General features: G+C 39.2%; 1 protein-coding gene across 1 annotated transcript in view; it reads right to left on the minus strand.

Moving 5' to 3' along the window:
• Window positions 1-376: 376 nt before the first annotated feature.
• LOC126355359 (uncharacterized) overlaps window positions 377-13,487 on the minus strand; it is a 255,309-nt gene continuing 242,198 nt past the window's right edge. Inside the window, exon 11 of the mRNA XM_050005653.1 lies at window positions 377-1,015. Within this exon, the coding sequence (XP_049861610.1) occupies window positions 486-1,015 (530 nt within the window). The 3' untranslated portion in view covers window positions 377-485. The remainder of the gene's footprint in view (window positions 1,016-13,487) is intronic.

The following is a 13,487-nucleotide window of genomic DNA, read 5'->3' on the forward strand; positions in this document are numbered from 1 at the left end:
AGGATTTTAGTGATAAGATATTTTAGCTGAAAATAACTTCACAGTATATTTATTTTTGTATTATTACTTTCAGTTCAGAATCATCTGATAACAAAACTTAGTGTAAATAAATTTTTTTATTGAGGCACATGGTGTGTGTGTGTGTGTGTGTGTGTGTGTGTGTGTGTGTGTGTGTGTGTGTGTTTACATTTATACTGTGCAGTGTTTTTCGTTCCAGTAAGTTTTCTAACAGTAATTACAACAGATGGAAAACATACTCCAAACAATGAGAAAAATTAAAAATATATTTCATTTGTGTAAACATGTTCACACACTTAAGTGAACAAAAAAGGGTCTCTTCATAAACAGATTATATATTGTTAAATAAAAGTAAAACATTTTCAAAATCATTTCAAAAGTGTGGGGGTGGTTACTGGACGGTGGCCTGAAAATTTAAATACACTACACTTCACATATTTCAATCAATTTATCATCTTTTACAATTATTATTGATCACTGTTAGTTATAGTTTCAAGCTTTGTGGAGAGCAAGTAGTTTTCTTTTTCCTCTTGATAATGGGACTTTAACAAATAATCCCTTGCAAGTTTATCAAGGGTGAAATCATATACCATTGCGCCTCTCTTATACCAGTCTAGTAAATGTATGACACCACCTACTTTTAGCACACTATAATTGGGGTGTAGTGCAGATGGTATAGTTCCTGGATTGAAATTTTTAAACAGAACTTCACCATTTCCATTGTTTGGCAGCAAGCAACATGTCTGAATATTTGGCACCTGCATACTATTTGCTTCAAATTTCCTGGGGCTAGGTAATTCATGTTGTGAAACTTCACTGTTTTTATTATCCATAATGGAATTAACAGAGGCCACTGAAATAATATGGAAGAAGGAAAAGAACTGCCGAATACAATGAATGTAGCGAGTTTTTCGTGAAGGACTGTGTGCTGTTTCTCTAGTATCCACTGTCCTCGTACCAGCTGCTGCCACTTCTTGTACTCCTGAGGCATTGAAATCTGTAATGATGAATGAATAAAGATTACAAAGTTAAAATAATGTAGCTAATGGAATTAATCTCCATTGTGGCATATAACAATGAGAATGTATGCATTTATCTTTTTATGACAAGGACGAATCATAAATACAAGTATTTTCTAATTTATCAAAGTCAATAGTAGTGAAGTAACTTTGTATCTTGGCACACTATTTTTCATTAATGAAATAATTACCATTAACACACAATGCTTGACAGTTACCTTGAAGTGGAATACAATTTCTGTCCGTGATCTATGATGAAAAGTATAATAAGACTTCAATGCTGTGGAAAGGCCAACTATTTTGTGTCTTTTCCTCTTTTGATATACAGAAAGATTGCTGGTAAAGTTTTAAGTACAGAAATTACCAGACAAAGAATGTCTTCAGGAAGGAGAGGGAAAGACGAAAGGATGTGGCTTTTAAGGGAGAGGGTAAGGAGTCATTCCAATCCCGGGAGCGGAAAGACTTCCCTTAGGGGAAAAAAAGCCCTCACCCGCCTAATCCTTCACCTATACATCAACTCGGCCAATGAACACACCCGTCAACTCCTATCCCAAATCAAAGTCCTCAATCTTTCCTCACCCACATCCACACCGGCTGTACATAGCATCCTCCTACAGTCCAACCGCAAATTAGAACAACATGCCACCCTCCACCTCAAAAAACTATCCAATCTCCTGGTTTCCCACCTCCGGAAAGGCAACTCACTCACCCTCCACAACCTTTCCAACAAACCTCAACCTCCTCTCATTGCACACAGACCCAGTCTCTCCCATCTACTCAATCTCCCACTTCCAGCTCTACTCCCCCCAACACCTCAAAATTCTAGTCAACACAATCTGGAACCACAACACCCCAATTCAGTAGTTAACCTTTACTCCAAACCCCTCTCCCAATCTGAAACCTCTGTCCTATCCAAAGGCCTCACCTTCAGCCCCACTCCCAGGTTCAACCAAACTGTCCAAATTGAACCCTGCCTGCAACAGTTCCGTCCTCCATCACAGCGGGACCCACCTCCTCTTCCTCAAAATCACCCTCTCCAAACCTTCCAGGAATTTCTCACTTCCAGCCTTGCCTCTCAATCTTTCTTGAAAAACCTTAATCCTACTCCCAACATCACCACAGCCGAAGCCCAGGCTATCCGTGATCTGAAAGCTGACCGATCCATCATCATTCTTCCGGCTGACAAGGGTTCCAGGACCGTGGTACTTGATCGTCGAGAGTATGTGGCTGAGGGACTGCATCAGCTTTCAGACAACTCTACATACAAAGTTTGCCAAGGTAATCCCATTCCTGATGTCCAGGCGGAGCTTCAAGGAATCCTCAGAACCTTAGGCCCCCTACAAAACCTTTCACCTGACTCCATCAAACTCCTGACCCCACCAACACCTCACACTCCTACCTTCTACCTACTTCCTAAAATTCACAAACCCAAACATCCTGGCCGCCCCATTGTAGCTGGTTACCAAGCCCCCACAGAACGTATCTCTGCCTATGTAGATCAACACCTTCAACCCATTACATGCAGTCTCCCATCCTTCATCAAAGACACCAACCACTTTCTCGAACGCCTGGAATCCGTACCCAGTCTGTTACCCCCGGAAACCATCCTTGTAACCATTGATGCCACTTCCCTATACACGAATATCCCGCACGTCCAGGGCCTCGCTGCAATGGAGCACTTCCTTTCACGCCGATCACCTGCCACCTACCTAAAACCTCTTTCCTCGTCACCTTAGCCAGCTTCATCCTGACCCACAACTTCTTCACTTTTGAAGGCCAGACATACCAACAATTAAAGGGAACAGCCATGGGTACCAGGATGGCCCCCTCGTATGCTAACCTATTTATGGGTCGCTTAGAGGAAGCCTTCTTGGTTACCCAAGACTGCCAACCCAAAGTTTGGTACAGATTTATTGATGACATCTTCATGATCTGGACTCACAGTGAAGAACAACTCCAGAATTTCCTCTCCAACCTCAACTCCTTTGGTTCCATCAGATGCACCTGGTCCTACTCCAAATCCCATGCCACTTTCCTAGACGTTTACCATCTGTCCAATGGCCAGCTTCACACATCCGTCCACATCAAACCCACCAACAAGCAACAATACCTCCATTATGACAGCTGCCACCCATTCCATATCAAACGGTCCCTTCCCTACAGCCTAGGCCTTCGTGGCAAACGAATCTGCTCCAGTCCTGAATCCCTCGACCATTACACCTACAACCTGAAAACAGCTTTTGCATCCCGCAACTACCCTCCCAACCTGGTACAAAAGCAGATAACCAGAGCCACTTCCTCATCCCCTCAAACCCAGAACCTCTCACAGAAGAACCCCAAAAGTGCCCCATTTGTGACAGAATACTTCCCGGGACTGGATCAGACCTTGAATGTGGCTCTCCAGCAGGGATACGACTTCCTAAAATCCTGCCCCGAAATGAGATCCATCCTTCATGAAATCCTCCCCACTCCACCAAGAGTGTCTTTCCGCCGCCCACCTAACCTTCGTAACCTCTTGGTTCATCCCTATGAAATCCCCAAACCACCTTCCCTACCCTCTGGCTCATACCCTTGCAACCGGCCCCAGTGTAAAACCTGTCCTATGCACCCTCCCACCACCACCTACTCCAGTCCTGTAACCCGGAAGGTGTACACGATCAAAGGGAGAGCCACGTGTGAAAGCACCCACGTGATTTACCAACTGACCTGCCTGCACTGTGACGCTTTCTATGTGGGAATGACCAGCAACAAACTGTCCATTCGCATGAATGGACACAGGCAGACAGTGTTTGTTGGTAATGAGGATCACCCTGTGGCTAAACATGCCTTGATGCACGGCCAGCACATCTTGGCACAGTGTTACACCGTCCGAGTTATCTGGATACTTCCCACCAACACCAACCTATCCGAACTCCGGAGATGGGAACTCGCCCTTCAGTATATCCTCTCTTCTCGATATCCGCCAGGCTTCAACCTCCGCTAATTCCAAGTTGCCGCCGCTCATACCTCACCCGTCTTTCAACAACTTCTTTGCCTCTGTACTTCCGCCTCGACTGACATCTCTGCCCTTACTCTTTGCCTTCAAATATGTCTGCTTGTGTCTGTGTATGTGCGGATGAATATGTGTGTGTGTGTGTGTGTGTGTGTGTGTGTGTGTGTGTGTGTGTGCGCGAGTGTACACCTGTCCTTTTTTTCCCCTAAGGGAAGTCTTTCCACTCCCGGGATTGGAATGACTCTTTACCCTCTCCCTTAAAACCCACATCCTTTCATCTTTCCCTCTCCTTCCTGAAGAAGCAACCATCGGTTGCGAAAGCTAGTAATTCTGTGTGTGTCTGTGTGTGTTTTGTTCATGTGCCTGTCTGCCGGCGCTTTCCCGCTTGGTAAGTCTTGGAATCTTTGTTTTTAATATATTTTTCCCATGTGGAAGTTTCTTTCTATTTTATATATATATATATATAGGAAGGAAAGAGAGTTAGATAGTTATATTACTTGTTCCATGGATCATGAACACGATTCTTTCGTAATGATGTGGAACGTGTCAAAGTACACAAGATTCATTTATCCCAAATAATCATTGTTAGTCTTATATACGGTACAATTGTTAATGCTTACTGTATTTCTTTGGCCTATGTCTAAAAATTCATCTATGGAGTAGAAGGAGTTGTCATTCAGGAATTCCCTTAACTTACTTTTGAATGCCGATTGGTTGTCTGTCAGACTTTTGATATTGTTTGGCAATTGACCAAAAATCTTTGTGGCAGTATAATTCACCCCCTTTTGTGCCAATGTCAAATTTAATGAACGGTAGTGAAGGTCACCCTGTCTCCTAGTATTGTAGCTGTGGACTGTGCTATTAATTCTGAAGTGATCTGGGTTACTAACAACAAATTTCATTAGGCTGTATATATATTGTGAAGCTACTGGCAATATCCCTAATTCTTTAAATAATTGTCTACAAGATGATCTTGGATGAGCCCCAGACATTATTCTGATAACACGTTTTTGTGCAATAAATACCTTCTTTCTTAGTGATGAATTACCCCAAAAGATGATTCCGTAAGAAAGCAACGAATACAAATATGCATGGTAAGCTAACTTACTGACGTGCTTGTCTCCAAAATTTGCAATGACACTAATAGCATAGGTAGCTGAGCTCAATCGTTTCAGTAGATTGTCAATGTGTGCCTTCCAGTTTAAATTCTGATCAATACAGACACCCAGAAATTTTGAACAATCTGCTTTAGCTAAAGATTTTCCCCCACACTCTATATTTATTTCCAGTGTTATGCCTTTCCCTGTACTGAACTGTATGTACAGTGTTTTTTCAAAGTTCAATGAAAGTCCATTTGCGGAAAACCACATAATAACCCTTTGACAAACATTATTTGCATTTTCCTCAGCTGATTCTTGCTTTTTAGGCTTGATTACAATACTTGTGTCATCTGCAAAGAGAACCAAGTTTGCATCTTCATGAATATAATTAGGCAAGTCATTAAAATATATTAAAAACAATAAAGGCCCCAAGACGGAACCCTGTGGTACCCCATTCTTGATACATCCCCAGTCTGAATAATCTGATGCCCTTTGTGTACTATGTGGGTTTACTGTTTCAACCTTCTGCATTCTACCAGTTAAATATGAAGTGAACCATCTGTGTACTGAACCATTCATTCCATAGTACTTCAGCTCATCTAAGAGGATTTCATGATCCACACAATCAAAAGCCTTAGAGAGATCACAGAAAATCCCAATTGGTGATGTTCTACTATCCAGAGCATTTAAAATTTAATCAGTGAAAGCGTGTATAGCACTATCTGTTGAAACACCTTTCTGAAAACCGAACTGACATTTTGTTAAAACGTTATTCCCACTAATGTGTAAAGTTACTCTTGAGTACATTACTTTTTCAAACACTTTTGAGAAGGATGTCAGAAGTGAAATAGGACGATAATTGTTGACGTCTGTCTTGTCACCTTTTTTATACAAGGGTTTAACTATGGCATATTTCAATCTGTCAGGAAATATTCCCTGATTCAATGAGCTATTACATATGTGGCTAAGAACTCGACTTATCAGGTGTGGACAAGATTTTAGTATTCTATTGGAGATACCATCAGTTCCATGTGAGTTTTTATTCTTAAGTGAATTTATTATTTTCTTAATTTCAGAAGAAGTGGTACATGAGAAACTATGGGAACATAAACAATAAGGTACAAGAGAAAGAGAATATATAAAAAAAAAATTATGCAGAGTAAAACAAGAATAGTGGGAAAATAAGACTGTGCACAGACACAAAGCAATAGGGACTCTAATAGTAACAACTGACAAAGAAGTTGGTAACACCACAAGACATTAGATTAAAACAATATGAAGGCATCCAAATGTGCATGATAGAATGTGTATTTTTGGCTTCTGAAGTGCTTGTTCCGAAGAAGGCATCAGAATGACTGCTAGTGTCTTGTAACAGATTTTTTTTTTCTGTTAACACTGTTCACTAGCTTAGTGTTATTGCAAATGTTTTCTTTATTATTCTGGTACATAACATAAAGGTGAAGAATGGTTTCACACAAATTTGTGACATGTATGACTTTATAAATGATTCTGCCTCTGATGATAATAAATGGTAGAATGGTCTGTAATTCAGGACCTACAATTTGAGAATCTGGTACTTGTGTGAATGACATTGTAAACATTGGATGGTATCTAGAAATTTATCCAGGAGCTAGATGGAAAGGTTATTATACTGTATGTCACATTCTACAGTAAGATCAGGGAAAAAACAATGTTCTAGTAAACTGTTTAATCTCCACAACACACCTGTCATTTGTTCATTTATTCATTTATCGTATTTTGTAGATACCACCAAGAAGAAGAACCTTCAGAGATGTGGAATGAGTAAATGTATACACCAACACGAGATAAAGATATTACGGAAACTTAATCTGTGTACTGTATTTACCTACACTATCAAATACTGCTTGATGCTATTCGCATTTACGGCATCTAAATTTAATCAAGCAAACTAGGAAGAAAACTGCTTCTTTGAAAAAAAAAAAAATTGCTGCCTCCTCAGTTTTATTATATTACTGGTGTTTTTATCTGGTCTTAGTAGCTTAATACTCACTTGACTACAATGGTATTTCTCAAGGAAAATATTTTTACATCTAGGGAGACAGAGTCTTTCTTACAATACATAATTACTTGTCATACAACTTTACAACAAACACTTCTACTTGCCATGTAGTAAACAGAAATTTGAAGACCCTGAATCAAATATTCAAACAATTTGTAGAAGAGTGGCTACTGAAATACACATTTACTTAGTTACTGAACTGTTTTATGTTAGATGTGAGCTTGTAAACTGTCTTACTATCAGAATACAGTAGAAATTCCATTCTGAACCCTGGATAAGGAGGAAAAATCTACATGAAATTTATTTTGTGTCTTGTATTATGATTGTATATCACTGTTCCACACCCAATGAACAATGGTGGGGTAGCTTACATGCCTCAGTGATACAGACATCTGTATCACAGGTGCAAGCACAAAGATAGGGTATTTGTGGAGAGAGGCCAGACAAACATGTGGTTTCTGAAGAGGGGCAGCAACCTTTTCAGTAGTTGCAGGGGAAACAGTCTGTATGATTGACTGATCTGGCCTTGTAACATCAACCAAAACGGCCTTGCTGTGCTGGTACTGTGAACAGCTGAAAGCAAGGTGAAACTACAGCCCTAATTTTTCCCAAAGACATCTTCCGTGTGGTTGAATCATGATGAAATCCTCTTGGTTCCCCATTCAGATATCCTGGCAGGGACGCTCAGGTATTCATTATCAGGAGAAACCAAATTTTGGTGTTCTACAGATAAGAGTGTAGAATGTTAGATCCCTTAATTGAGCAGGTAGGTTAGAAATTTTGAAAAGGGAAGTGGATACATTGAAGTTACATATAGTGGGAATTAGTGAAGTTTGTTGCCAGGAAGAACAGGACTTCTAGTAAGGTGAATACAGCATTATAAATACAAAATCAAATAGGGGTAATGTAAGTATATGTTTAATAGTGAATAACAAAATAGGAACGCAGGTAAGCTATTATGAATAGCATAGTAAACACACTATTGTTGGCAAGGTAGAAACAAATCCAACACCCAACACAGTAGTACAAGTTTATATGCAAACTATCTCTGCAGATGATGAGACTGAAGAAATATATGATGACATAAAAGAAATTATTCATATAGTTAAGGCAGATGAAAATTTAACTGCGATGGTGAGCTGTAATTTGATAGCAGGAAAAGGAAATAACAGTAGGTGAATATGGACTGGGGGAAAGGAATGAAAGAGGAAATTGCCTGGTAGAATTTTGCACAAAGAGCATATTTTAATCATAGCTAACACTTGGTTTAAGAATATTGAAAGAAGGCTGTATATGTGGAAGAGACCAGGAGATACCAGTAGGTTTCAGATTTATCGTATACTAGTAAGCTGGAGATTTCAGAACCAGAGTTTAAATTGTAAGCCATTTCCAGGGGCAGACATGAAATCTGACCATAATTTATAGGTTATGAGCTGCAGATTAAAACTAAAGAAATTGAAGAAAGGTAGGAGACGAAGGAGAAGGACCTGGATATGTTGGAAGAATGAGAGGTTTTCGAGAGTCTCAGAGGGAGCATTAGTCAACAGTTGACCAGAACAGCAGAACGGAATTCAGCAGAAGATGAATGAGTACCTTTGCGAGATGAAATAGTGAAGGCTGCAAAAGATCAAATATGTAAAAAGATAAAGCCTAATAGAAATCCTTGGATAACACATGAAATACTGAATTTGAATGATGAAAAAAGAAAATATAAAAATGCAGCAAATGAAGCAGGCAAAGGGGAGTACAAAAGTATAAAAAATGAGACTGGTGGGAAGTGCAAAATGTCTAAGCAGGAACAGCCAGAGGACAAATGTAAGGATTTAGAAGAGTATTTCAATAAATGGAAGATAGATACTGCCTACAGAAAAAATAAAGTGGCCTTTGGAGAAAAGAGAAGCAGATGTATGAATGTCAAGAGCTCAGATGGAAAACCAGTCCTATGCAAAGAAGGGAAAGCTGAAAAGTGGAAGGAGTATATAGAGGGTCTATATAAGGGAAATGACCTTGAAGGCAATATTATAGAAATGGAAGAGGATGTACATGAAGGTAAGATGGGAGGTATGATACGGTGAGCAGAATTTGACAAAGCACTAAAAGACCTAATTTGAAACAAGGCTCCAGGAGTAGCCATCATTCTGTCAGGATTACTGAGAGCCTCGGGAGAACCAGCCATGACAAAACTCTTCCACCTGGTGTGCAAAATGTATGTGACAGGGGAAAGAAGAATTTAATAATTCACATTCCAAAAAAAGCAGTTGCTGAGAGGTGTGAAAATTACCGAACTATTAGTTTAATAAGTCATGGTTGCAAAATATTAACATGAATTCTTTATAGAAGAATTGAAAAATTGGCAGAAGCTGACCTCAGGGAGGATCAGTTTGGATTCTGTTGAAACATGGGAACATGTGAGGCAATACTGACCCTATGACTAATCTTAGAAGACAGGTGAAGAAATGGCAAATCTATGTTTATAGCATTTGTAGATTTAGAGAAAGCTTTTGACGTTGTTGACTGGAATACTTTCTTTGAAAATCTGAAGGTATCAAGAGTAAAATACAGGGAGCAAAAGGCTATTTACCACTTGTACAGTAACCGGAGGGCAGTTATATGAGTCGAAGGACATGGAAGGGAAGCAGTAGTTGAGAAGGGAGAGAGCCAGGGTTGCAGCCTATTGCCAATGTTATTCTACCTGTACTTTGAGCAAACAGTAAAGGAATTAAAAAAAAAACTGGAGTAGGAGTGAAAGTTCAGAGAGAAGAAATAAATACTTTGAGGTTTGTCAGTGACATTGTAATTCTGTCACAGACAGCAGAGGACTTGGAAGAGCAGTTGAATGGAATAGATGGTGTCTTGATAGAAGGATTAAGATGAGCATCAACAAAAGCAGAGCAAGTACAATGGAATTTAGTCAAATTAAATCAAGTGATGCAGAGGGAATTAAATTAAGAAATGAGACACTTACTGTAATAGACAAGTTTTGTTATTCAGGTAGCAAAATAACTAATGGTAGTCAAAGTAGAGAGGATATAAAATGTAGACTGACAATGGTAAGAAAAGTGTTTCTGAAGAAGAGAAATTTGTTAACACTGAATATTGATTTAAGTGTTACCAAGTCTTTCTGAAAGTAATTGTATAGAATGTAGCCATATATGGAAGTGAAACATGAACAATGAACAGTTTAGACAAGAAGAGAATAGAAGCTTTTTAAATGTGGTGCTACAGAAGAATGCTGAAGATTAGGTGAGTAGATCACATAACTAATGAAGAGGTACAGAATAGAAATGTGGAGAAAGGAAATTCATGACACAACCTGACCAGAAGAAGGGACTGTCTGACAGAAAACATGCTGAGACATCAAAGGATCACCAATTAGTATTGGAGGGACGTGTGGTGGATGAAAACTTTAGAGATCAAGAGATGAATACCACATTCAGAAGAATCTAGGTTGCAGTAGTTATTCAGAGATGAAGAGGCTTGCACAGGATAAAGCAGCATGGAAAGCTGCATCAAACAACAACACAACTTAAAATGTGACTGTGACTAACTTTGTAAACCACATATGAAAGAGAAACATGAGCTATAACTCCGCAAAGCACAAGGCCATAGTGTCAAGTGTGGTGCGTCACAGGTCGTCATGGCCAAATATGAAAATATGTCACTCATTTACCTGAGACTGGAAAGAGGTGTGGCTCTCCTTCCAGGGTAAAAAACAGTGTCAACTGGTTAGCTACATTTCAGACACACCAGTGTACCACCTAAAATCCACCGATTGTAAACTGGCCAGCAACTAAATTCTTCACTGCAAACTCTTCAAAAGATGTGCAGTGGTTTATTTATTTTCCATGTACTATTGTAACTATAGCTCAAATGAAAACAAATCTGCTTTATCATCAAGCTGTGGTATCTATCCTCATAATCAAATGAGGAGTACTGCATCACAGAGAACACATGCAAATCTAAATACCATTATTCTTAATTTTTTAAAGAAAATTAAAACCTTTACTGAGAAATTAACTGAAGAGATGGATGTATCTTTGTTTCATTTACATAAAATGTTTTTTGGGGCACATTTGACAACAAAAAATTTGGTTCACTTCACCCCTCCGTTTATTGTATGACAAAGCTGCATGGAGTTACCAGCACTCCGTGTTGTGCCAGGCAGCATGACAGAGATATGTCTTGGTGTTGTATCTCTGTCATCCCCTTGTGAACCAGTTCAGTCTCTTCGACTATGTTTCTATGCACTATACTGATGAAGGTAATCCCTACATCTATCACACAAGACACTGTGTATCATATTGCATGCTTCTATATTTTTACATTTCATCCTGGATTTTCCATTATTGGACATTAAGATAAGAGTTATTTGTTCAAATCATCTTCATGGAAAATATATTCTTGTATAATTACTTCTCTCATAGATGGAATGAAGGCCATTACCAAGGCTACAAATATAATTGTGTGATGTTTTATTTCAAGTAACTGTTTTTTGTTAACATTTGATGCAATCTGTGATTTCAACTGGGTATTATCTTCTAAAACTCAAAAAGAATGTTGCCTTCCCTCCAGGGATTCCCATTTGAGTTTCTGAAGAATTTCCATAACACTTACATGTTGTTCAGACCTACCGGTAACAAATCTAGACACCCGCCTCAGAACTGCTTCGATGTCTTCCTTCAATCCGACCTGGTATGGATCCCAAACACTCGAGCAGTACTTAAGAATAGGTCACACGACCATCCTATATGCGGTCTCCTTTACAGGTGAACCACTCTTTCCTAAAATACTCCCAATAAACTGAAGTCAATCATTCACCTCCCCTGTCACAGTTCTTAAATGCTCATTCCATCTCATATGGCTTTGCAGCATTACACCCAGATATTTAAACGACTTGATTGTGTCAAACAGGACACTAGTAACATTGTATCTGAACATTACAGGTTTGTTCCTTCTATTCATCCATATACATTTTTCCACATTTAGGGCCTGCTGCTCATTACACCAACTGGAAATTTTGTCAAGTCATCTTGTATCTTCCTACAGTCACTCAACTTCGACACCTTACTATAGACCATGGCAAACAACCACAGATCACTGCCCACCCTTCCTGCCAAATCATTTATCTATATAGAGAACAACTAGCATCACATGAAACTTCCCTGACATACTCCTGAGGATACCCTTGTCTGTTCTCTATATACATAAATGATTTGGTGGGAGGGGTGGACAGCAATCTGCAGTTGCTTGCTGATGATGCCATGGTGTACAGTAAGGTGCCAAAGTTGAGTGACTGTAGGAAGAGGCAAGATGACTTAGACAAAATTTTCGGTTGGTGTGACGAATGGCAGCTAGCCCTCAATGTGGAAAAATGTAAGTTAATGAGGATGAGTAGGAAGAACATAACTGTAATGTTCAGATACAGTATTACTATGACCCTCTATTTAAATATCTGGGCATAACACTGTTTGGTAGAAGCTGACCTGAAGGGAGATCAGTTTGGATTCCATAGAAATGTTGAAACATGCGAGGCAATACTGACCCTATGACTTAACTTAGAAGATAGATTAAGGAAAGGCAAACCTACATTTCTAGCATTTGCAGATTTAGAGAATGATTTTGACAATCTTGACTGGAATACTCGCTTTCAAATCCTGAAGGTGGCAGGGGTCAAATACAGGGAGCGAAAGGCTATTTACAATTGGTACACAAACCAAGTGGCAACTACAAGAATCGAGGGGGATGAAGAGGAAGCAATAGTTGAGAAGGGAGTGAGACAGGGTTGTAGCCTATCCTCAATGTTATTAAATCTGTATATTGAGCAAGCAGTAAGGGAAACAAAAGAAAATTTTGGAGTAGGAATTAAAATCCATGGAAAAGAAACAAAAGCTTTGACATTTGCCAGTGACACTGTAATTCTGTCAGAGATGCCAAAGGACGCGGAAGAGCAGTTGAACAGAATGGACAGTGTCTTGAAAGGAGGATATAAGAAGAACATCAACTAAAGCAAAATGGGGATAATGGAATGCAGTTGAATTAAATCAGGTGATGCTGAGGGAATTAGATTAGGAAATGAGACACTTAACGCAGTAGGTGAGTTTTGCTATTTGGAGAACAAAATAAAGGATGATGGTCAAAGTAGAGAGGATATAAAATGTAGACTGATAATAGCAAGAAAAGCGTTTCTGAAAAAGAGAAATTGTTAACATCAAGTATAGATTTAAGTTTCAGGAGGCCTTTTCTGAACGTATTTGTATGGAGTGTAGCCATGTATGGAAGTGAACATGGATGATAAGTAGTTTAGACAAGAAGAGAAT

The sequence above is a fragment of the Schistocerca gregaria genome, chromosome 3, assembly GCF_023897955.1.
Source record: "Schistocerca gregaria isolate iqSchGreg1 chromosome 3, iqSchGreg1.2, whole genome shotgun sequence".
Lineage (NCBI taxonomy): Eukaryota > Metazoa > Arthropoda > Insecta > Orthoptera > Acrididae > Schistocerca > Schistocerca gregaria.